This window comes from Pygocentrus nattereri, chromosome 21 (assembly GCF_015220715.1).
Source record: "Pygocentrus nattereri isolate fPygNat1 chromosome 21, fPygNat1.pri, whole genome shotgun sequence".
Lineage (NCBI taxonomy): Eukaryota > Metazoa > Chordata > Actinopteri > Characiformes > Serrasalmidae > Pygocentrus > Pygocentrus nattereri.
The window spans coordinates 3,395,060-3,420,527 of record NC_051231.1 but is presented as its reverse complement, the minus strand read 5'-3'; the positions used below and the strand labels follow the sequence as shown (position 1 = coordinate 3,420,527).

At 42.3% G+C, this 25,468-nt stretch overlaps 1 protein-coding gene across 2 annotated transcripts in view; it reads right to left on the bottom strand.

Annotated features, from left to right (window-relative positions):
• phactr3b (phosphatase and actin regulator 3b) overlaps positions 1-25,468 on the bottom strand; it is a 100,115-nt gene that overhangs the window by 19,897 nt on the left and 54,750 nt on the right. For both annotated transcript variants that reach the window (XM_017716578.2, XM_017716579.2), the window contains exons 5-8: positions 21,706-21,936; positions 20,868-21,063; positions 19,312-19,487; positions 17,427-17,580 (exon numbers count right to left, since the gene is read on the bottom strand). In XM_017716578.2, coding sequence (XP_017572067.1) covers positions 17,427-17,580; positions 19,312-19,487; positions 20,868-21,063; positions 21,706-21,936 — 757 coding nt within the window. The remainder of the gene's footprint in view (positions 1-17,426; positions 17,581-19,311; positions 19,488-20,867; positions 21,064-21,705; positions 21,937-25,468) is intronic.

Below are 25,468 nucleotides of genomic sequence, written 5' to 3'. Positions count from 1 at the left end.
ATTATAATCTGAAAACCTAATTACATCCAGAAGAGAAAAACTGTGTGAGGAGAGCAGCTGCGAGTGGGCGCCTTGGTATTTTAGCAGCAGCCCGAACACCATCAGACGCAAATACCCAGCTGCCCTTGTCCCTCTTCTTTCTGCTTTTGTGCCAGTTCCCTCCGTCACACGCCCCTCTCGCTCTCTCCTTGTTCACAGCCAGCCTGCGGAGGTGGAAGGAGTAGTAGCTCGGCTTGGCGTTAGCATAATGCATCAGCCTGCTGGGCTATTTTTAGCCTCTCTCTGAAGGAGAGCAGCTATTGATAGAAAGGTCACCCCAGGAGGAGCTCAGGGAGCTGCTGGGGAGCTGGGTGACGGGCAATTGGCTGCGGCAAGTCAGGAAATTGTTGACAATGTCTGCCAGACCTTGAATACACTGCGGCTATTGTTTTCAGTACGCACCATTACGTCTGTACATACTGAATCCACCACGGACAATATTGCATCATATCATACCTGCATATCACTGCTGTTGGAAGAAAACCTCATATCTCCTTTTTTGTCGTTTTTCAGTTTTTGACATTATTTGAAAATACCTGTTGTCCTTTACATTGTACGTAAATTTCATGATGAATGGACTATAAGAAATGACCTACAATGACTTGGAAAGACGTCTGGTTCCATTGACTTACATTAAGAGTATGGTAGGTTTTTTCCATCTCCTGTAAAGTCACCAGTTTGCAGATACGAGGTTTTCTTCCGACAGCAGCGACACACTGCTCAGGGTGGGCACTGTGGATTCATGTATACAAATCTGAAGACATCTGCTTCATTTTACTTTTACTTTATTGTAATTTGCCTCTATGTGGTTCTAATTATTGTGTATTGAATTTTTCTTAAAGCAAAGTAGAAAAAAATCAAACGTATTGCAAATGCAGTCGATCATGTCAAAGAGGCACTGGAGCAGTGGGTTGGTTTAATCAGAGCGGGGAAAGGGGTTGGGAGCGTGTGGTGGTGGGTGGGTGGGAGGGTGTTGGGGGGGGGGGGGGTACGTTTTCTTGCCTTTGTGGGGTAGCAACAGCCTGCATGACGTGGAGGACTGATCAGGGCTCCTGCTGCAGTTTTTCCGGTGTGGGCCGGCGACGCAGTGAGCTAAAAATAGCAATAGAGAGGGATCCCCCCGTTCCTGGCTCCACCCACCACTGCGCTCTGGTGCAATGTGCCACAATTAAACTGCTGATGTGCACAAAGCTGCATTACACAAGAGCACATAAGTAGGATTCAGCAACACTTGGAATCAATTACGTTTTGTGTTATTCGTATATATAATAATATATACTATAATGTATTTAATGCTGACTGAAATATTCTTTTCCACATTCAGAAGGTATTTTGAATATTAATTGCTGTTTATTTGCTGAATTTAATATGTTGGGAGAACAAAAAATAAATAAAACATACAGTATGGCCTGTGCAAAAGTTACAGCACATTATATATATACATATATATATATATATTCAGCATGTTAATTAGATATGGTGCACTACAATTTGCAGGAAAATGCCATATTTGCCATATTTAAGTGTGCTCTGTGTAGAAGATGTGTATTTATTTTCGCTTAGAAATTCAATAAAATATGTAATGTGACCAGAGATGTTCAAATATTTGCATACGACCTAATTATCTATCTGGAATCACTTATTAAACGATTCATTCCGCATACAATTCTAATTACATCAATATCTCCTATGGTCTAGACTGAAATACTACAAGCTAGACACGGACAGATACCGTCGCATGTTTTATTCAATATTTCAAGCATTTTGGAAACACAAGAATATTAAGTGGTAAATGCCTTACTATTTAATCTTTACAGTCCATTTTTGTGAAGCCTTGAAAATAGATGGCCACCTTCAAAATATGCGGCAAACATTTTATTACACCTTCATTTTCCACGATATACGGCTTTCTCAGTTATTTTAGAATCATCTACAGCTCTGTTCATCATTCCTGACACATCTGGATTTTTTTATAGCTTCTTACCAATAATTTAAAACCTGTGATGTCAGAGCAGACAAGAAGACCACAATTAATATATGAATGCATCTGCAAAGCCAAATTGGTTTCATATTACAAAACACTGACCGCAAGCTTTTGAACGATGTCCGAATGATGCGCTGCACAAAAGCAGCTCCGGTGGAAGAGGCTATTGATCCAGCCTCAGAGGACCAGACACACAGTTTCTATTTTAAGCACCAGGCAAAGGCAAATTCTGCGTCAGTTGCATAACACTACTACTACTGCTATAAAGATACCATAGCCAGCGCTTTCAGCCTGCTGCACTCCGCCTACACGCTGTCCGAGGCAGTAATATAAACAGAACCACTGCAGCGAAATCACATCAACTGATTCAAGTGACAGCACCTCATTAGAAACAGTGCTAAAGCATTACCTTTGCTATTAACACGGCTGCATGTAAGATCTACACACCCTTCAGTTTCATTTCTATTCGATTTTCCATTTGTTAGTAAATTGTTTCTTAGTAAATTGATCACGAAAGTCATTCGGAGTTGATGTGAGCTGTAGAGAAAGTTACCGAACCCAAATTTTTCACTGTGGTGTAATTGTGGTTATACCTCTAAAAGGTACCTAGCAGAAAGTTATTACATGAAATAGTTAAGACTATGTTGCCTGGTGTCCAAGACTGTTTTGTAATGAAGATTTTGGCCTAAGTTAAAAAAACAATTAAATACCATTCATGGCAGAGAGGCATATGTAGGGTCCCCAAAATATCTTCCCACCCAATAGATTTACTATTATTTCACCATTATCAACAACACATAAAAACAGAAAGGTGACTGCTTTAGAGGGGCACTATAGCTACAAGGCTCATGTAACAAGTTGGGCAATCTTGGCCTATGTGGTCACCCACAAATCCATGCAGCTAGTGCAACCTCACCTTCAAATGCCCCGCCCACAAATGTAAACAGACCTTCTGATATTTATTGGATGAAAAGTTGACCACAGAATGAAACTTTTTTCAGCTGAATTTTTCCCCAATTCTGTCCCGTCCAATTCTACCCACTAGTTAGGACTCCCTGAATCACAGGCTTCCACCGAGACCTGCGGCACCACCGCATCTTTTCGAACCGCCACTCATGCAATGTCACTAGACAAAAGCGCCAACCTCCAGATCTGATACGTCATCAATGCTGACCAGCATCGCATCAGGTGATGGGGGGAGAGGAGGGGCCGTCCTACCCACCCAGAGAGAGCGAGGCCAATTGTGCTCTCTTGGACTCCTGGCCACGGACAGCTGTAGCATCACCAGGGGGTTCGAACTCCCGATCTCCTGAATGCTGGTTGCGCCACCAGTTGAATCCTGATTGCCTGGTCTTGCTGAGCTTCTTGGAAGCAGATATTTGCTTGATTGATAAAAGTTTGTGAAGTCACGTCCTTGACCGTGGACCGTGACTATTAGAGTTAAGTCTTCAATATGAGCCATAAATGTCAAACTTCCAGTGAAAATAATGGAATACCCATTTTGCCACTGACAGCCTTGCGCCAACATGCAAGCACAGCATAAGCTGTAGCTCACCACATGGTTTAACTTGAGATACAATATGGCCTGTAACTCACTCACTCACACATGTTTAGCAGGCTGGAGATTCTCCACAAGGGGCGCAATTATTCTCAAACAGCAATTGCTTCTTAAGAGCACTGGTTTGCAGTGCTGACACCATGTGCTTGTTACTACAAAGAAAACATGCTGTATTTGAATACTTTGTAAACGAATACAAAGATTAAATATGCGTACATTTGAATAACCATGTTCTTCCCTAAACAGGTTGGTTTGCATTTCTGACACCATATTATGTGCTGCCCTCTATATAAACGGGCAAACATTTGTCACATATCATCAGGATCCATCCAGTGAAACCAATTATTCTGATTTTGATATACCACTCCATCAGAAACAGGTACTTTACTGGCCAGGGATCTGGCAAGAAATTCATTTGAAAGATTAACAGAGTCATCTTTTTGGGCCATATAACAGCAGCTAAAATGACAAAGCTTGGAACTCCACAAACATTAAACTGTACAAAGTCCCTACTAACCCTGAAACAGCAAAGAAATCACACTGAAGAAATGTTCTCTCTGAGATTCTCTCAGGAAGCCAATCGGCACACTCTCCCTCCTGCCCATTTCAGAACGTAAGGATTGCTCTGTTCCAGCCGTCTGAAAAACAGGAATGAATGCAAGGCCACTGACCTGCAGCTCTCCAAAGCTTTCACAACAGAGACCGAGAGTGCATTCAGAAATACACAGCTATGATAATTTACCTGATGTCTACGCTCAGTAACTCTATGTTCAAAACTATTATTAAGCCCATACATCTCATTCCTTAGGGCGGCACGGTGGCGTGGTGGGTAGTGCTGTCGCCTCACAGCAAGGAGGGCCTGGGTTTGATTCCCCGGCCGGGTGATCAGGGTCCTCTCTGTGTGGAGTTTGCATGTTCTCCCCGTGTCTGCGTGGGTTTCCTCCGGGTTCTCCGGTTTCCTCCCACAGTCCAAAGACGTGCAGTCAGGCCGATTGGGTGTGCTAAATTGTCCCTAGGTGTGAGTGACTGTCTGTGTGTCTGTGTGTCTGCCCTGCGATGGACTGGCGACCTGTCCAGGGTGTATCCTGCCTTCCGCCAGAAGACTGCTGGGATAGGCTCCAGCATCCCCCATGACCCTGACGGAGAAGCGGCTTAGAAAATGGATGGATCTCATTCCTTCTCATTAGAAAGCAAACCTCAGTAAGCTGTCAGCATGCAATTTAATATTAATTTAATATTAAATGTATTTCGTCACAAAGAACTGAGGAAATCAAAAATGCAGATTCTAAGCTTTCAAACTATTATACATTTTTATGGTTCTAAGTAGAAAATGTGACATTTTGTTATGAATTGAATCTGATTGAAAATTTCTGTTGTGTGAACCAGCTTGTTTTGCAGAATGAAAACAAATGACTTCAAAACAAACTGAAAAGTCAGAAGTGCAGACCCGTACCTGTACATATAAATGTATTATGTAACTATGTAAATAATCCTGTAATTATGTCATGACATGTGTCATTGGTTTTCTAAGTTTAAATGAGTTTATATTCTCTACCTAGAACAAACAAATATGGCATTTTCTGCAGTTTAGTGCACAATTTAAACTTTTTTTGCTGAATTTAACATTTTGGAATAAACATACAATATAGAATGTGGCAACTTTAATAATATGTTGAATTCAGGTAATAAATAGTAAGCATAAATTAAAATGTGCAGCAGGGTGCTCTCTGTAGAGAAGGTGTTACTTTCAGCAAGAAAATCAACAAAACGTCATCTGACCAGGGGTGGGTAAACTTCAAACCTATCTATCCATCTGTCTTTTGTTTTAGGAGTTTCTTCTTAACCCTTGTGTGGTGTTGATGTGTTTGTTACTCAGTGGTCTGGTGGACCCACCGCAGTTTTGTTGTTTTAAATCAATACTGTCATATCAATTTATATAAAAATACCAGATGTTTAAAATGTCACAAGTGTCCAGCGTAGGGTTCTCCTGTAGCAGCTGTAGCCAGTCAGCAGCCTGTCCATGTTGTCCACCCTCACACACACACACACACACACACACACGCACACACTAACAGCAGGCCATGTAGGAGGAGAACAGAGTGAAGGACACAGCACCTCCACACTTTTACTCCCCGTGGGTTCAGCCCAACACCACATGTAATATAAATGTGTGGGGGTGAACAGAGTGAAGACCCTGAAAATGGGTTATTTTATATGTTCTTCACAGAAAATGAGCAAAGACCGAGAATCTGAGGCTGAAATGATAATAAATCGTATTATTTTCTCTTTTGGTAAACATTGAAAATGGGTCCCACAGACCTGAACACCACACAAGGGTCAAGACAATGTCAACAACCAGGCTGGACAAAGAAGACAGCTTGAATCCGTCCCCTGCTGTTCTCTGACTGAGAGGGACAAGCACCTGTGTTTATCCACTGTGTGTAGCGCACACACACACACACACACACACACACACACACACACACACACACACACACACACACGTGATCTGCAGGTCTCCAGTTACGCAGCAGCAGCAGGTCTATGCTGAGTGACTTTAGGGGCTTCCCTTCTCCCTCTGACTCACTGATGACTAAACTCTGACTATAACTGCTTTGGACACGACACACTTTCAATGTTGATTTCTTTCATAAGACTGGAAACGTCCATGAATACAAAAATCTCAATATACACGGCCAGCATGGTCATAGATTATTTAACCAACAGAACACAGAGGGAGTGTTTTATGGTGAAATAGCATCCCGGCTGTGATCTGGTGGCCGTAGATCATCACAGCCGTGATGTTATTGGTGATAACTCCCTCCTCGAGTGTCTCTACTGCTTTAATACAGCAGTTAAATAAATACAGTAAGAAATGAATAAACTGGCCGTGAACGCGGCTTTAATATGTTTTAATGTTCAGTTCCTTCCTCCTAATTAGAGCTCCTTAACGAGCAGCTCGTTGCTACGTCAGAGTAACGAGCTCCGCCCACTCGCTGCTCAGACCGACTGACAGTCTGGGAATTTAGTGTCGTCTTGTCTTCAGACTCGGACCAAATCAGCTGTCGGTCAAATGTGATCTTAAAAGTGTAGGACACACTAAAGCCAGGCAATAAACCAAAAAAAATGATTCCATCACAACTGAACCATTCCAGCACAACGGTTTCCTATCACTAAGTGCATTAATACACAATTCAACTGCTGTGTATGGTTATATGTGCTTACACTAAGTTTCAGCCATGGCCAAAGTGGCTCATTTAATCAGATTTTATAATGAATCTTTGAGACGTTATTGGAAAGTTTGGGAATTTTGTCTGAGTATGGCATCTTAACTATAACTGTCCACTGCCAATATGCTGCATTAACACTGGTGCTTTACTGTACAATCACTTTATAGGTGAACGCATGGGTCCTTCCTGTTACCAGCCTCATCAAACATTCTCACCCCTGCCTGTCACACACTATGTTCTCATGCTACTATTCCGAGATTGTTTACAGCTATATCATATGTACCATCCATAGCATTCCGTGGAATGATGACCTGATGCATATAAATGCTGCCAATACTGTACACAGCCTCCTTTATTGACCAATGTTAGAACATGTGTGATCCAGAAGGCCCCAGGCCTGACCGGCTCAGACCTGTAATGGTTTGTCCTCACAGCACCAGTCCACCCTCCCTTTTAAACCCACCCCTGCTGCCCTCTGCTGCTCCCTACTGGATTGATTTTCCGGCCCTGGGTTGTGTAAGATGCATTGGAGCAGGCTTTATGTAAGCTGTTTGTGAGGGGGTTTGTAATGGCCATGCTCGCTGGCAAGGTCCAAACACAGCGGAGGGCTTCAGCACCTCACAGAGGACCTGCAGCGAGCCCCCTGCGAGGCCTGAGCTACAGTTACACCTGAGATAACATGACACACAGTAAACCCTGACGCTATCCTAGATACAATGCTTTTGGTTCAAGGGAATCGTTTTCAATATTCCCACCCAACACCAGGGAAAATATTTTTGAGATCCGCACTGACCTGCAGGGGAAATACATTCAATATTCTCACAAAACATTTAGGGCAAACATTTCAGATCCCCAACTCCCATCAGCAGGGGAAACCTTTCACATTTCAAACTGTACATTTCCAGCATTCCTACCAAACATTAAGGGAAGCATTTTTGATATTACCACCAAACTGAAGGGAAAACTTTCTCGAAACTCCCATGAAAATTCAGAGCACTATCTTCAATATTCTCACCTAGCTTCACAGGACTATTTTCAGCCTTCCCATCAAAATCCAGAGGGCTATTTTCAAATGATTTTTGATATTCCCATCCAAATTCAAGTAAAGGATTTTCATTATTGTAACTGAATTGTAATGAACACTGTGGCTTTTGTGACTTTTCCCATTGAATTTCATGGAAATGTATTATTTTTATTAACGCCACTGAATTCCAGAGGAACATTTTTTAACACATTTTCGATATTCCCATCAAAATCAGAGGAAAAGATTTTCCATATTCACACCAAAAATCTAGATCTAGATATGCATTTCAGTATATTTTCAAAAACCAAACACCATATGCCTCCCTTGAGACTCTACATCACATGGAACTGCAGCGTCCATTGCAGGTTTAAGGCTAGGAGCTGGCCTGGGTTTTCCATAACGACGGCCTCACATGGCAGGACCTGCTGTCAATTTCCGATGACAACAACAGAGCTCAACACGGAGGTGCTCAGATGTCTGTCTTTAACAAGTCACAGACTCTAATTAGAATTGTCTTCTTCTTTGCACGTGGACGTCCACGCTGAACGACTCAGAAGGCAGACAACAATAGCACTGACATGAGCGTCATGCTTTATTAATGACAGGGTTGTGAGTTGTGAAATGGCCCTGGTGTAGATGCAGAAAATCCCTCGTGGCAATACACGATCCGAGCGTGTGAACCTCCAAAGCTGCACAAGGGGACAGCAGGCTGTGTGAGAGAGGGGGGATATCAGAGAGGGATCGGACCCATTTTCCCCACTGTAAGTATAAAATGTATCAACGCTGAAAATATTAATATTTATCTAGAATTCAGTCCCGATTTATTGATTTTTCAATAAACTGTGTGTACCAACCCCTTTGCCTTTATAAAACATTTCTAACACACAGACTCTTGTGGTTTATCGTTTTAAAGAGCCAAGTCCTACATGGACTCGCTGACGGCCGTGTCGGAGAGGAGGACGCTGTCTAAGCTGCAGGTCATTATGGACAATGGCTCCCACCCACTCTACGACATGGTGATGAGACACAGGAGCTCATTCAGTGCAAGACTCATTCTACCGAAATGACCACAGAGCGCCACAGGAGGTCATACTTACCTGTGGTCATCAAACTCTATAACTCCTCCCTCGGTGTGTGATTCACAAAGCGTGGCTCATCTGTGCAAAACTCAATACCAAACAGTTCATAAGTGTAATAATAATAACTGTGTGCAAAAACTCAGAGGGACAATAATTTGAACTGCTTTATACTAGATTAATATTTATTATCACAGTCACCGCCACTTTACTGTATTAATAAGTACTTAAATCTTGTGTACATATCGCAAATTTCTGTTTATCTTTGTTTTAAATTATTAAAGTGTTTATTCTTTTACATAAATGGTTGCAACTGTAACAACTGCGACTTCCCTCTGGGATCAATAAAGGATTCTGGTTCTGATTCTGATTGTCTTGCCTTGTATTTTATTTCTCTGTTGAGGTTCACTTGGGTTTTATATACAACCTCATTACCAAATAAGCTGTGATGCTGTGCAAAATGTAAATAAAATACAATGTTGTGCAAATCATGTAAACCATATATTTAATTGAAAATACTGCAAATACAACAAAAGAAATTTTATTGTTTGTTTGAAAAATATATGCCTAATTTGAATTTGATGCCAACAGCACGTTCCAAAAAAGTTGGGATGGGGCATCAAAATACCTGGTGATTCACTGACAACAGGTATAAAAAGAGCATCCTAGAGAAGCTGAATGTTTCAGAAGTAAAGATGAGGAGGGGTCACCACTCTGTGAAAGACTGCACGATCAAATATAGCAACAATTCAAGAAGAACATTTCTCAACGTAAAGGAACAAAGCACTTTTGCTTTTCACCGTCTACGGTACATAATATCCAATGAATCTGGAGAAATCTCTGTCTGTGAGGGACGAGGACAAAAACCAGTATCTGCTGGCCGTGATCTTTGGGCCCTCAGGCAGCACTGCATTAAAAACGACATGATTCTGTAGTGGAAATCACTGCATCTACAAATGCACCCTAAAATGTAAAAAGAAGAAACGAGATATAAACAGAATCCAGAAATGCTGCCACCTTCTCTGGGCCCGAGCTCATTTAAAATGGACTGAGGGGAAGTGGAAAAGTGTCCTGTGGTCCGAAGAATCAACATTTTAATTCTTTTTGGAAATCTTGGACACTGTGTCCTCCGGGCTGAAGACCACTCAGCTTGTTATCAGTGAACACTTCAAAAGCCAGTATTCATGATGGTTTAGGGGGGCATTAGTGCACATGGCACGGGTGATGTGCTCATCTGTGATGGCACTACTAATGCTGACTGATATATATATATATATATATATATATATATATATATACACACACACATGTTTTGGCAACATATGCTGCCATCCAGATGACGTCTTTTTCAGGGAAGGCCTTGATTCTTTCAGCAAGGCAATGTAAAACCACATTCTGCATGTATTACAGCAGAATGGCTTTGTATTAAAAGAGTCCAAGTGCTAAACTGACCTGCCTGCAGTCCAGACCAGTCACCACAGAAAGCATGTGCTGCATTATGAAATGCAAGAAAATATGACAAAAGAGACCCTGAACTATTGAGCAGCTGAAATCCTGTGTTATGCAAGAAGAGGAAAACATTTCACTTTCAAAACTACAGCAGCGTCTCCTCAGTTCCCAAACGCTTGCAGTGTTGTTAAAAGAAGAGGTGATGAAACTCAGCGGTAAACAGACCCCTGTCCCAACTTTTTTGGAACATGTAGCTGGCATCAAATTCAAAATGGGCATATATTTAAAAAAATAACAATAAAATTTCTCATTTCTCAGTTTCAACATTTGATATGTTGTCTTTGTAGTATTTTCCTTTCAAAATAGGCTTTACATGATCTGCACATCACTGCATCCTATTTTCATTTACACTCTCCACAGCCTCCCAACTTTTTTGAAAACGGGGTTCTACAAAAATGTACACAATTCAGTTTTACACAGCTGTTTTCCTTCTCTCCATACCTTGAAATAAACAAGCTGTTTGTGGTCATGTTCCTTTAAGACTGATATAAGACTCATCTCCGTTCTGATTGGCTTCTTGCTTTTTGGAACCAATTCTACCAAAATAGTCCGTGCTGAGTCATGGTGAAATTCTAGATATTGTAGTGTACTGAATCGGTTCCTAGGGAGTCAGAATTGAATCAAATCATGAGGTCAGAGATTTACACCCCTACTCTCCCTACAGGGTCCTCTTGATCTAGCGCTCAATTACAAGGCTCAATGCTAACTTCATCACGATTAGTGTTAGAACCTGCTGAGAATTTGTGGGGAGGCTCAAAGCGAACAGAAGCGGGGAATAGAGGGGCTTAACGGGCTTAATGAGGCTGATTTGGCCTGCACTTGTAAAGCCTGACACTTTGTATAAGCAACAAGCCTTAACAGCTAAGCTAACAACATGGAAAACTAATTCCTTCTTAAAAACCCACCAAAGGCACCAGGAGATGTGGGCAGGTTCTCTTACAGTCCTCTGTTCACTCGATCTGTCTATTATTGCTCTGCTGACTCGTAGCAAGAAATCACAGGCCATTTTCAGCCCCTGAGATTCCTGACTGTGCACTTCTTTAATATTACATTCGCACAATTGAGTGGGAATTTATAGGAGCCAAAGGGATATTGCGGAAAAACGAATGAGGTCAGTTCCCTGAGTGAGTAAGCGGGCTTAATTGCCTCATCAAGGGAAGGTTATTGGAAACGACAGGAGTGCTAATTATTAATAAGCCCTCTTGATGAGTAAATATGAGAATATCTCCCATTAAACGATAAGGAATCCCACAATGGAGCCCAAGAAACACATCCTTCCTTCGATAGTGAGGATGAAATAATGAGAGTGATAATATTTCTAATATTATCCAGTCGCAAAGTTTAAAATAGACAGTTATTGTTCCTATTACTGCAACAATAAGAAGTTAAGTATGGCTCTATTCCGATTCTATTTATTCTCGTTTCCTAAATAAGGCTTAAAGGGGAGTTTCGCTGATTTTTCAGAATATCTGCATAAAAGGAGACACAGCAAAAAAGTCAGAATGGTTGACAGTGGTGGTGATGGGAACCAGACATCCGCAGCTTTTCATTTCTCTAAAGGCTACCACACTGGATGCTGTTGCATGGAATGGCTCTGAATACACCGCCTGATGTCGGAGACACTGTTTTATGATAGATTTGAGATAATGTTGTAAATGTTTTGGTCATTTTAGAGGGAAACGCAATGATTACATTTGCATTGTAGCCATTGTAGGTAACTTTCTCTACAGTTAGACCAAGACAGCACAATTTGGTCTTTCCGAATGGGTGAGACGGCCCCCCCCCTCTCTCCATCACTCAGCATGATGCAAGTGGCTCCCAGCGTGGGGGGACCTAGCTAGTGGGCAGAACTGGACACAACTAAGCTGGACAGTGAAACTGGGACAAAAGAAACAAACCAAAAACACCCACTCTAGGTTACTTTACGTCACAACTGAAACATGCAAATACTGAAAAAAGCAGTGGAATTGTCCTTTAACAGACACTAGAATAAGAAGTTGGGTGAACAGAGCCTTTTCTGTGCTCTTAAGTAGGACTGATCCACTGCATGTATCATGTTCACCTTCATTATACATTCATTACACTCTGTGTCCAAAAGACACTCGTCCATTTAACATTTCTTCTGAAATCACACAGTATTTGTCCCCTTTTATGCAGCCTCCACCCTTCTGAGAAGACTTGTTGTCGGAAGAAAAATGCTTTATATACACATTAAACTTGAAGTACTATGCCTGGGTGTGATTTTAGACTCACTGAAATAGATTTTAGGCGGCACGGTGGGTAGCACTATCGCCTCACAGCGAGGAGGGCCTGGGTTCGATTCCCCTGCCGGGTGACCGGGGTCCTCTATGTGTGGAGTTTGCATGTTCTCCCCGTGTCTGCGTGGGTTTCCTCCGGGTTCTCCGGTTTCCTCCCACAGTCCAAAGACATGCAGTCAGGCCAATTGGACATGCTAAATTGCCCCTGGGTGTGAGTGACTGTCTGTGTCTGTCTGCCCTGCGATGGACTGGCGACCTGTCCAGGGTGTATCATGCCTTCCGCCCGATGACCGCTGGGATAGGCTCCAGCATCCCCCCCGCAACCCTGACAGAGAAGCGGCTTAGAAAATGGATGGATGGATGAAATAGATTTCTAAGAAGTATCACTAAAGTTCAGCCTTTTCTATCTCTTGAAACTTGTTCATGCGTTCGTTACAGCAGAGTTGATCACTGTAATGGTCTTCTTACTGGAGAAAACAATACGCCCTTTACAACTCGTACAACATATGGCAGCGTCCTAACAAAAACCACACAGAGAGATCAGATCAATTCCGCTTTAAAAGAGCTGCACTGGCTGCCTGTATCGCTCAGGGTACAGTTTATAGCTCTGCTACTAGTTTTCAAAGCTCTGATGACCTTAAAGCACCACTTACATCACAGACTGTCTGTCTGTTTATGATCGTAGATCTGCCGATATTGACCTTCAACAAACACCTTCTGTAAAGCACAGAAAAGCCTGGAGAGACTCGTTCAGTAATTCTGCTTCTAAACAGTGGAGCTCAGTTCAGCTTTTATCAGACGGTCACTTTTAAGTATGATTTGAAAGCGTATCTCTTTCACTCAGCATTTAATTAAAACTCTTATTATCTCTTTGCCATGTATCTTTGTCATTTGATCTGTGTCATTTTCTTATATGATGTATAGCTTCTTCTAATACTGACAGGCTTTATCACTTGTCGTTATCACAAGTGCTCTATAATAATGATATTATCATTATTATTATTATTATTATTATTATTAATAAATGAATAACATCACACATAACATTACACAACCCAAGAGTGTGAATCACACCAAGATATATTATATTGCACAATTATGTGCCTTATGTAATATAAAATTATATATGAATATATATTGAATTTGTCAAATAAAGCATTCTGAGGGGGTGAATGTTTCCTGGCATATTTCTGGATGTTAGATGCGACACCACAGGCGTCAATCATTTCAGTGCAACAAGCCAGAGTGTATTGTCCAAAAATAAACCAGTTCTAAAGGCGTGAAGGGACGTGGGCAATACGAATAATAATGAGAACACTGGCAGTCCTCCTCGGCCTCAAAGACAGCTTTAATTGGAGAATACCAGCCAGCATAAGAGGCTTTATATGGGGGATTTTGAGGGGGTCAATTGTTATAATTTCTTTGTTATGGTGAATAGGATACGGAAATGGTGTAAAGGACGTTTATGACTGTGGCTCCCCCTAGTGCTTAAAGGTTGTCGGCATGCAGTGTACTGTGCTATACCTGTAAGGAGAATCAACGACAAGAGCATCCAACCAGGTTTCACTGAAATGAATGAATGAGGAGTGAGCGCGAAAAGCATTCTGTCAAAGAGCCCCCATGCTTCTCCGTGTATATCAGGAATAAGATAAACAGCGCTTAAAGCTTTGATCTCTGAGAGAGAGGAGGAAATCAAGCTGCTTCAGATCTGAAAACATCCACAGGTGTTTCTGTCCATCCTTCCACTGTGAGAAGACCACTCAGCGCTGTGGGTCTGAAAGGATGTGTAGTCAATCAATCAGATTGGCAAAAATCTTTGCTTAGAAACACAGCCAGTGTATGACAGGGGTGTTCAACTCCAATGTAGTCTGGTGATCTCCCTGTTCAAACACACCTGATCTGCTCATTCGGTTTAGTGATTGTGTTTGAGTTGGACACTTACTAAACTGCTGGACAGTGACCCTCCAGGACCGGAGTCGAATACCCCTGCTGGCATACTGTTCTTCATAAAAATGGAAAAGATTATGGACAAAGTTCAGGTTTTAATTTAGCTGTTATTAATCAGCTATATTAGTACACTTCAAACGTCAACGATGCCTTGGCTGATCAACTAAACCTGCAATAAAGGGGGGGAATTTGTGTAAATGAGATTTTTTTAACAAATTGTTGCCGGAACTCTCCACTGTGCACAGTGCATGCCAAACTGCTGAACCCAAACGAGTATGTGTGATTGGAACTGCTCCAGTTGTCGCCTGTCTCACTGCAAAACCGCATGTGGGAACATTCTCACATGCACTAAAGGCTTGGATACATCTGGCCCTCAGTGTGGTCAGCTGTCACACCCACACACGCTTTCCAGAAGTGACATTATTAAGCAGGAGCGACGAGGCTGAAATAATGAACCTGACGACACTGAGCTGAGGGAACGGCGCGTAGGAGAGGAGGAACAGGGATGGAGAGAGGAGAGGAGAGAGGACAAAAAGACAACACAGCGAGATGCCAGTGTGATAGGTTCCTCGTACTTTCAGTCATTGCTCATTTTATCACCAATTTAACACTGACCATATAGATGCACGCTGCAGGTTTAAGTACTGACTGTTGCCCATATGATGCGGCACAATTTATCAGTCCTTTCTGGGGCAGTCGTGGGCTGGAGGTCAGGGAACCAGCCTTGTGACTGGAAGGTAACCGGTTTGATCCCGTGAGCCGACAGTACATGACTGAGGTGCCGGTGAACAAGACGCCTAATCCCCAATTGCTACCTGGGCGCTGCGGATAGGGCTGCCCACCGCTCCGGGCTAGTGTGCTCGCTGCCCCCTAGTGTGTATGCTCACTATTGTGTATGTGGTCTTTCACTGCACAAATGGGTTAAATGCGGAGGTGATATTTCCCCGTTGTGGGACTAATAAGGGTCACTTAATCTTAATCTCTACAATATACATCAATGAAAATGGACTGTTAAAGAACTGTGGGAAGTGGGAAGTAATTGGACAGTGTGGGAAAAAACCCAGAATGATTCACCACCAAAATAATACTTGGTCTGGTAGTTCTAAGGTGGTCCTTTTCCATTAGTGGATGAATTGAGTGGAGCTGATAAATTGTGCAGTAACATGTAGATGCATTTACACTTAGCTACAAGGTCTCTTGGGCAGATTTGATAACCATCTGATCGTGAAAACGCAACTGCAAGAGGTGAAAAAAGTGTAGAAGTATCTGTTTCTTTCAGCTTCCAAGGCAGTCCTTACTGCTCCTTAACTGCTCCTTACACTGTAAAAAATGAGGTCAGTTCAAAATAAAACGATACAGTAACTGATTTCATGGCTTTCCTTGAGTTGACTGAACTTGGACACCAGAGTTCACACAACTCAAACTTCTTACTTGAGTCAAAAGTTCTCCCAGCTTTAGTTAGATAAACAAACCTGAGTCTGTGTTTTTCCCCACTAGCTGGCGCTCCGTCCACCACACGGTCCCATCTGGCATATTCTCTTGGGCTTCCGGATATGGACAGCAGTAGTATGGCCGGGATTCAAACTCACAACCTCCTGATGTTGGGATGAATCACTAGACAGCTGCACCAGATGAGACCACGGTTTGAAATTGAAACTAATATTTTCTCCAGTGTTTCAAACATTCCAGTCACTTCATGTATTCCTGAGTGGTGCAGTGGACTAAGCCACCTCCCCAACGGGTATTTGGAAGTTTGAGCCCCAGCGATGCCACAGCCATCTGTAAGTCCATACCCAAGAGGGAAAATGTCCAGCAGGGCTGTGTGATTTTTTAAAAGAATTCTGTCTAGTGGGGAAGATGAGCATAAAAAACAAGTTCATTTTATTTACCATAACTGAGATGCAGAACTAAGCAATTAAGTTTTGACTCAACTAAGAATTTGAGATGTGTGAACTGCTTGTCCTCAAGTTGAGTCAACTCAAAAAAAGGCATGTAATCAGTTACTATATCATTTTGAGTTGAGCTGACCTCTCAATTTTAACAGTGTAGGTCTGACAAAATGCATTACTACACAGAACGAAATCACTGTGTTGCACCGCATCATCCAACGAGATTCCAGCAGAAAATTCCTTGGATTTGCATAATGTGGGAAAACATCCAGCCGGATTTCTATCTATCTAGCAGAGGCATGTTTTTAGTGACAAGGTATAAATGTAAAGCCCATTTTACACCAGACATGGTAACCACACCACACGCCTCGCCGGGAAAGAAACGCAAAAATAGGTTTCGAGTCTATTTTTGACACTTGCATGCAGCATGATAGCATATTCTACATAGAAACAGTACAAAATTCAGCACTTTTGCTATAGTGTGCCATCTATGCCTCTAAGCAAAACAGGAGAGTGATTTATTTTAAGGTTTAGCAGCAGAAAACTTTGAGAATCTTCTAGAGTTTGTTAAAGTGATGGAAATAAATGAGGAACAAGCCAATCAAAACCTCTTTCTACAGCTACAGCTATGCTCAAATGTAATTCACTTAAAGTTTATTCAACCCGTGAATGGAATTTGCAGGTTATATTATCTCATCCAACAGTAGAAAAACAAATATGGATGGAAAACAGTCTTTCCTTTATCAACACAATGCATGTGGCTTGGCCTCCATGCGAATGCAAGAGCTGCCAAACAGTTCAGGCTTGCCGTGCGAGTCCGGTGTAAAATCGGCTTAACATGGCTAAATCTTCTCTGGACATTATGTGGATATATGAAATGACCAGTGCAAACATGCTCAAAGGGTCACTCACTTGGCCAACTTCATCTCTATCTGCTGGCGGATCTCCTGGCGCTCCTGGTCGCTGCGGACAGGGAAGATGTTTCTCTCCTCCAGCTCCTGTTTGCTGGGTCTGTTGCGCAGCTTCACGGCCAGCAGCTCCTTCCTTATCCGCCGCGGCAGTGTCCCTGTAACACACACACACACACACACACACACACACACACACACACACACACACATTAACTAACAGTGTCAAATAACTGACCACCAGAAACCCAATAACCCACAATAGAACAATGTCTATATTTCCATCCTGCAAATTAAGGGAGAGTGAATGGAAACAGCTCCTATTGATTAAGTAGATTAACAATTTAGGCTCCACTGTCCACATCCTGAGGCTTTTCGGTCAGCACCTTCATGGAAAACATCACATCATGATTGAGTTATTACTAAGTTAAAGAGTGAGGAATGGAAGATCTTTAATATTAAGAGCATGACACCAATCAGGCATAACATCATGACCACCTCCTTGTTTCTACGCTCACTGTCCACTTTATCAGCTCCACTGACCGTATAGCTGCACTCTGTAGTTCTACAGTTACAGACTGTAGTCCATCTGTTTCTCTGATACTCTGTTACCCTGTTCTTCAGTGGTCAGGACCCCCATGGACCCTCACAGAGCAGGTTCTATTTGGGTGGTGGGTCATTCTCAGCACTGCAGTAACACTGACGTGGTGGTGGTGTGAGTGGATCAGACGCAGCAGTGCTGCTGGAGTTTTTAAACACCTCAATGTCACTGCTGGACTGAGAATCGTCCACCTACCAAAAATATCCAGCCAACAGCATCCTGTGCGCAGCATATGTGATACCAGCAGGCTGCAGAAGATGCGCCAGATGTTGCTGATGAATTTATTTTGAGGGAATAAACCATAAAGTTCATATGTGGAGCAAAGCTGCAAAAACAACCCAATTTAAATGAACTGTTTCTCTGATGTCACAAAAACCAACTCATTTACACACATTCAGCAGTTTAGCCCCATCCATGCACACTGAAGCTATAAGGAGTCTTTCAGCTCTGAGTGCTTCTTAAATGAGGCACAATGCAGAGCAGCCAATTAGAACAGAGTTCATTTACATAAAACAGTTGTACAGGCACACATACATACACACACACACACACACACACACACACACTTTCTAAACTGCTTATCCATCTAGGTTGTGGGTAAATAAAACAGCCCGTTTAATTCTAAAGGAAAACAGTAATGTAAAATGAATTATGACCACATTTTGGCACATAAAACCTTAAAAATGTTAGAAGTGGACCAAACTGGTAACTTTACAGGAGAAGGAAAGAACTAACTTTACTTTTAATGTAAGTCAATGGAACCAGAATTTTTTCCAAGTCATTTTGGGCCGTTCCATTCATGATGAAATTTACAAACAACGTAAAGAACAACAGGCATTTTCGAACTGTGTTAAAAACTGAAAAACGACAAAAACATGGAGATACGAGGTTTCGTTCAGACAGCAGCAATATGCAAGTAATCTCAGTTTTGATTAGATGTCCTGTATCATTAAAAAAAAGGTCCTGCCTCATTATATAGTCCAGATTGAAAAACTGCAAGGTGAATGGACGAGACATATATAAATGCTCTGATTTAATGACATCATAAAAACAGCGAATTCAAAAGAAGGAATTTTTTGTTTTGTAGTTTAGTTTCCATATATGGACCTTATGGACTGTGGCGCGTGCTGTACATCTTTGAAATTTATACAGAACATCAAACTTTTCAGTTAAAAAAGTGAGGGAAATTCACATTTCCATGATAGAGGCTCTTTAATATAGTCATAACATAAAAAGTCTATGACCGTTTACTTATGACATAATGCTGTGCAGCTCTAGTGGACCGTACCAGAGATGACGGACTCGTTCCAGCTGTCCTGGTCACTGTAATACTCGTCCAGTCGCATGTTCTCTTTGTTCTCCTCCACTTCCCCACCTTGCTGCTCTCCCTCCATGCTGGAGGTGCGTGACAGACGCCCGTCAGAGCGCCTCTTAGGGGAGCTGCGGACCTCTTTACCATGAAAACTGTGGGTGATAAACAAATAAACAAAAATGACCATTAAAACTATAACTGTGACAAAAACAAGCAATAGAAACTGTATGTAGGTCAGCCGGGACTTCTAAGTGACTGCTGTCCCTTAGTCTGTCACAATTAACCACATCTGTGAAGTAAGTTGCACTTGCCCTACTTTTGGCTGAACTGCTCATAAACAGTAAAAATTAATTATTTAAATTATCTTTAAAAATTTGTGTCAGGTTCCTCTGCTCTCTCCTACTCACACTTTCACTTAAGCCAGGCGTACACTGCAATTTTAGCCTTAATTTGCGGCTGAATTTCATGATTAGGCCGATTTTCAGCTTCATCAGCCGTCATTTGCAATGTAGTGTGATCAGTGGAGGACGACGTACACAAACCATGTACCTGAGTTAAAGTCGAGACCCCCAAGGTAAAATATTCCTCCAGTAAAAGTAGAAGTTCCTCCCTTTAGACCTCCACTGGAGTAAAAGTACTAAAGTATTTCCCTTCAAATGTACTTAAGTATAAAGTAAAAGTACTAAAAGAGGAATTCTGGCTCTGATGTCCTGTTATCATTTTTATAACCAGACTGGCTTCATGAACTCATTTCAGGTGAAAGTCCTCCAGCGTCTCTCTTGGTAAACCAGTCTTTTAATAGAACGTCATTAATTAGTGACGCTGACGTCTATTAAAATGATCAGAAGCACAAAACACTGAAGGTAAACAGTTTCCATCAGGGAGAACCGAGTGGCTCTGAAATCACATTTTACACACAAGCGAAGTTTCAGTTTCAGATTTATTTACAACTTAGTTCCAAGTTGAAGTTGAATAAAAACTGGCTTTAAACTCAGGATCACAGATGAGCTCCTTTACTATGTTGATCTGTAGGCGTCCTTATATTTTTTCCATCCCTGCTTTCACAGTATGTATTTACAGAGTTTTATCCCTAAACTTAATGCATCTATGACAATTAAAGTCACAGGTCAAAAGTTTGAACAACAAATCAAATTTAATGTTTTGCTGAAAAAGTTAACAAACTTTAATTATGACACTTTTCTTCTACTTTTAGTGAACATTTCTACTTATTTGCTGATGAGCTCATTGGGTAAAAAATTAAATAAATGAATATAAAATGTGCCATAACTTTTGCCCAGGCCATATGTTTATGCTTTTGTTTTCCAGTATGTTAATTTCAGCAAATAAAGAGTGATTGTGCATTAAAATGTGTAGATATGTACTTACCTTTACCTAATAAATCAACAACACTGGCGCCCAAACGTCGGCGTACGACCGTATGTTGTACAGTAATATGTGTTTTCATTTCCTGACGAAGACGAATGCAGTATCTCTTCTGACATCATGTAAACTGGGCCACACTAATCCCTCACCTGTCCTGCCGGTGTTTGGTGGCCAGAGCACGGTGCAGTTCCTCTATGATGCAGCTGGGGGGCAGCGGTGGATGCATGTTGCCCAGGTGGGGGGAGCCTGTCGGGGTGGACATGCGTCCCCTCAGCGCGTCTTTGGGGAGAGTGAAGTTCCGGGGCAGGGTGGCTGGAGCGGGCCGCATCTGAATGGGATGAGAACCTGTGCAGTGACGAAAATACAGCAGGGTTTATGGTGAATAATCTGGCAAACATCAAAGCCAAGAAATTTTGGGTGTCTGAAGTTTGCTTCTTTAGTTATGCCTTGGCTTTACGGGGCTAATGCAGCTAACAAGTGAAGGAAGCTTAGATCCCACCAAACAGCAACATAGCATGACCACACGCAAGCAGCCTTCTGACACTGTACGACAAACTGTCATCTATTAATTCATAAATGAAATACTCCATCAGATGTTGGCTGCATTAGCCTTGAAGCTCCAGTGCAAAACTAAAAAACTACTTCAATAACCACACGTGCTTTAGCTGATCAACTGCACCACTAAAATCAAAACTATTGCTGAACTATCGATGAACTTAAGGGGGAATATTAACTGCGAATTAATCAAATGGACTTTTCCAGAAAAATTCCCTATTGTAGTCCTAGGAACCAGACGTCCGTATGTCTGCACCACAAACATCACCATTTTATCTGCTGTCCAATGTGACCGGTGAACCTACGTGTTTTGTAAGTTTTGGTCCATGTCTGGTTCCTAGCACTATAATAGTGAACGATTCTGACTGTAAATTTCTCTGGAGAAGCGCATTTCCCACCAAACCACTCTGAATGATTACTGTCTGTACTGACTGTCCAGGCTGCCGAGTCGGGGCAGGAGCTTTGCGGGCAGTTTTGGGGGTGGCGTGCGGGTTTCTCTGCGTGGCGCCTCTGCCTTCAGCTCTTCTGGACTCTGAACAGCTTCAGCAGGGGGGGTGCTGCTGTCCTTGCTGGAGGGGTTAGAGAAAGAAGCCTCTTCGTCCTGCTGTTCCTCGTTTCGACTGGGCTCCTCAGTGGGCTCAGGGTTCTCTGGGGCATCTTGCACTATAAACACAGGACCAAGGATGGATTAGAGCAGAGATCACCAATCAAAGCAATGGCACTCCTTACCTACTGGGTTCTATCTATTTATCACCCTTCATTGTTTATTTTCAGTCAAAATGGCCATTCGGTAGAATTTACTCAAATAATTTACTCAAAACTTGCACCTTTGCCTTTACCTTCCATTCTTCTCAGGAGACTTGCTTTCAGCTTTTTAAAGGAATCTGCAGGGACATTTTTTCACACCTCAGCTCATCAAAGTTCAGTCTTAGAAGTTGGTTGCATATTTTGCTTCTGACAATCCAAGTTATTCCAAACATAGTGAATGTCTGGACTCTGGGGTGGTGAGCGTATTGTTCTGAGAACATAAGCAGCTTCTTTGGCCCAGTCCCATTTCTTCTTTTTACCCCTACCCCTTGTTTTCGAGTGTCACCCTCACCCTTTGTTACTGAGCTACAGGGCAGTGGTTGAGATCTTCCCTCTGAAATGAGCCCCTCTAATAAAAGAGCATCACTTCATTAACAGCTACTAGCGCCGCTCTGTAGGCGACCCTGCCCGTCTGCAGGGACAGCAGAGGAGGGGAGAGTTCAGCTCCTCACTGCTGGGCTTTAGTTACATTTAGGGATCATACGCCTTCAAAGAGGGGGGCAGTTATTTATTATCACCCCCCCCTAATTATTCAGTGATGTGAAGCTGAAGTCAGATATTCTCCAGATTCTTGCTTGAATCTTCCTGTTCTCCTTAAATGGAGCAGCAGTTACATTCAGGCTCTTCAGGCGTCAGAACTGTTGGACTATTTAAGGTGGAATGGGAAAGTTAGCCAGCTGGCTACCGAGATTTTAGCATCCTATTAGCCATTTTTTATGCTTGTTATGAAGAAAAACGACCAAAATCCCCTGAAACAACACTAAACTAAGATAAAACAGTGATTATCGTAATTTATTATCAGAGAAAATTCTCACATCTGTGGGTTTCTTTGGTCTCTTGTTCTCCGTCTTGCCGGTTTTTCTTTTTTTTCTCATATCTCTCTGTTTGGAGTCTCCGAAAAACCTCCATTTGGAGGGCGTAACACTTCACCCCACCCCTCTATCTCAACAAAAATTGGGACACCCTACACCTAGACGAGAACAGAGGGCTAAGGGCTCAGCGGTAGGGGCGAGGGGTGAAATGGGACTGGGCCTTTCTTCAGTAAGCATGTCTTGAACTTCTGTGTAATTATTAAATATTACTTATTAAATTAAACTCGTTATTAAATATTGACGTTTTATATGAAAGGACGGAGTCAGCAGCTCACTGAAGCTTCTTCTGACAGCTTTCTTTTTCAGACTACTAACGTTATCCACCATCTTATCTCAGGGATCTTTATTCTGAGATGTTAATTTCTCTCTAAACCTTTCCTACTGTCATTCCACTGTGCGGTGCAGCCCAAAGAAGGACAGGTTCATCTTTTGAGTCCTTTTCCTAGCATCATCTCCCGCAGTGGAGTTCAACAGAGGGCTGGCTCCCCATTTCAGGTATGTTGGTTTGGGACAAAACCCTATATGTACAGGAACTGATACCAAGCACATTTTAGCGTTTTCCTGCTCTAGGACACCCAGTTTAACTCAGGAAGAGTTTGTAATTGCCAAGATTTGGGTTTTTCCAGGACCATGGTTTGGAATGGCTGTATTAGCGCAGTGGTTCTCAATCGTGGAGTCACACTACTCTGCACATTTTAGAGTTTCCACTGCTTCACTGCAGGTTAGCAGTACTCCAGGACCAAAAGTGAGAACCTCTGCGTTGGTGGATTCTGTGATCTTTGTCGCCACCTAGTGGTCACTGAATAAAAGCCATTCTGATTTTCTTTTACAGAACTGTGCAAACTCCAATCAGAATGACCAATTAGTACAAATTATTGTTATTTCAGCATCATGAAAAAAGCTCATTTAACAGAGAAGTCCACAGAAATCTCAACAACTAAATACTCGTCTTCAGCCTTCCTAAGTTCACTCACGTCAGCCCACTGCTGGGCTCCCTTCACTGGCTTCTTTTAAAATCCCTGATGCCTACAAAGCCAAAAACGGAGCAGCCCCTCCCTCCCTGATGGCCATAATTCGAGCCCTTCGAGCTTAGCTCGACCTGCCATCCTTCATGATGTGCAGAAGACAAGCATCAACACTTTTCTCTGTCCTGGGGCCCAGGTGGGGAGATGAACTGTCCGCACAGGAGACTCTTCAGAGCCTTCAAACGCAGACCGAAGATGCTCTTTATACAGCACTTAAATGAGCACTGAGTTAAATATTTATTGTAATGCGTTGTGCTGCACTTACTGTAATGTATTAGGTTACGCTGTGTTTAACTCTGTTCCTTTTTGGCACGATTGGCTCCTCCCACTCCTCCATGTGCTTTTCTGTTTACTTTTTATCGTCCATGTGCTTCTTTGTTTGGTTTCCTCCCGGTTCTGCCCCTTGTCTCTTGTCTCCGCCCTTGATTGTTTCCACCTGTTTTCCGCCTGTGTCTTGTGAACTCTCGTTAGCCCTGTTGTATTTAAGCCCTGTGTTTTCCTTAGTCTAGTGTTGGTCTTTGTACTGTTTGATCGTGTTTGATGTATGATGTATGTATTGTTTGACGTGCTGTTTGTATGTCCTGTTTGAAGTTTGACGTTTTGCCGTTGTTTGGATTCCGTGTTTCTGTTCGGCATGTCTAACTATCATCCTGCTCTTCGTGTTGGCCGTTTGACCCTGGACTGTCTTGACCATAACCTCGGATTTGCCCTTAATAAAAGTCGCTTATCTCAGCATATGCGTCCGCCTCCTCGCTCCCCGGCATTACACTTTTTCTCTGGGTATCAACCTGGGCTTTTGTTTCTAGTGGTATCTGAGCTCAGGACCGGCTTAAATAGCAAAGGTACTTTCTCTGAGTGACAACAAAACACTTTCTGTAATTCACTCTGGAAAAGAGCGTCTGCTAAATGCTGTAAACGTAAATATCATTTTCATTTCTTTATTCTGTGTGAGATTTGCTTCCAGTCTTTTAACCCTTAGAACCCTAAGCCCATGCGTTGTGGCCGGTTTGCTAGGCTTCATAAGTCAGGAAAGGGTTAACCTACAAACATGATACATAAGTGTGTCATGTCTGTAAGTTAAGCCCTTCCTGACTTATGAAAGTGCAAGCTTAGGGTTCTTTAGGGCTTTCCACACCTCCAAAGTTCAGTCTTAAAAGTTTCGTTCTCTGCTTATAATAATAATAATAATAAAATAATTCCAAACATATTGAATGATGTTAAAATCTGGTCTCCGGGACGGTCAGCGCATTGGTCTGAGATCACCAGCAACTGTTTTTATTTATGTCTGTTCCCTTTTTCAGTAACAGCTTCTTGTCAGTAGCTGTGTCCCAATTCAGGGGCTGTGTCCTCCAGAGGCTGCATTTGAAGGCTGATTGCATCTGAGTGGCATGACTAGGCTGTCCCATTTCGAAGGGTCCTTCTTTTCCATGGCACTGAAGGATCCAACAGGATTCGAGAACAAGGAGCAAATGGTGGCTGAGGAGACAGTTT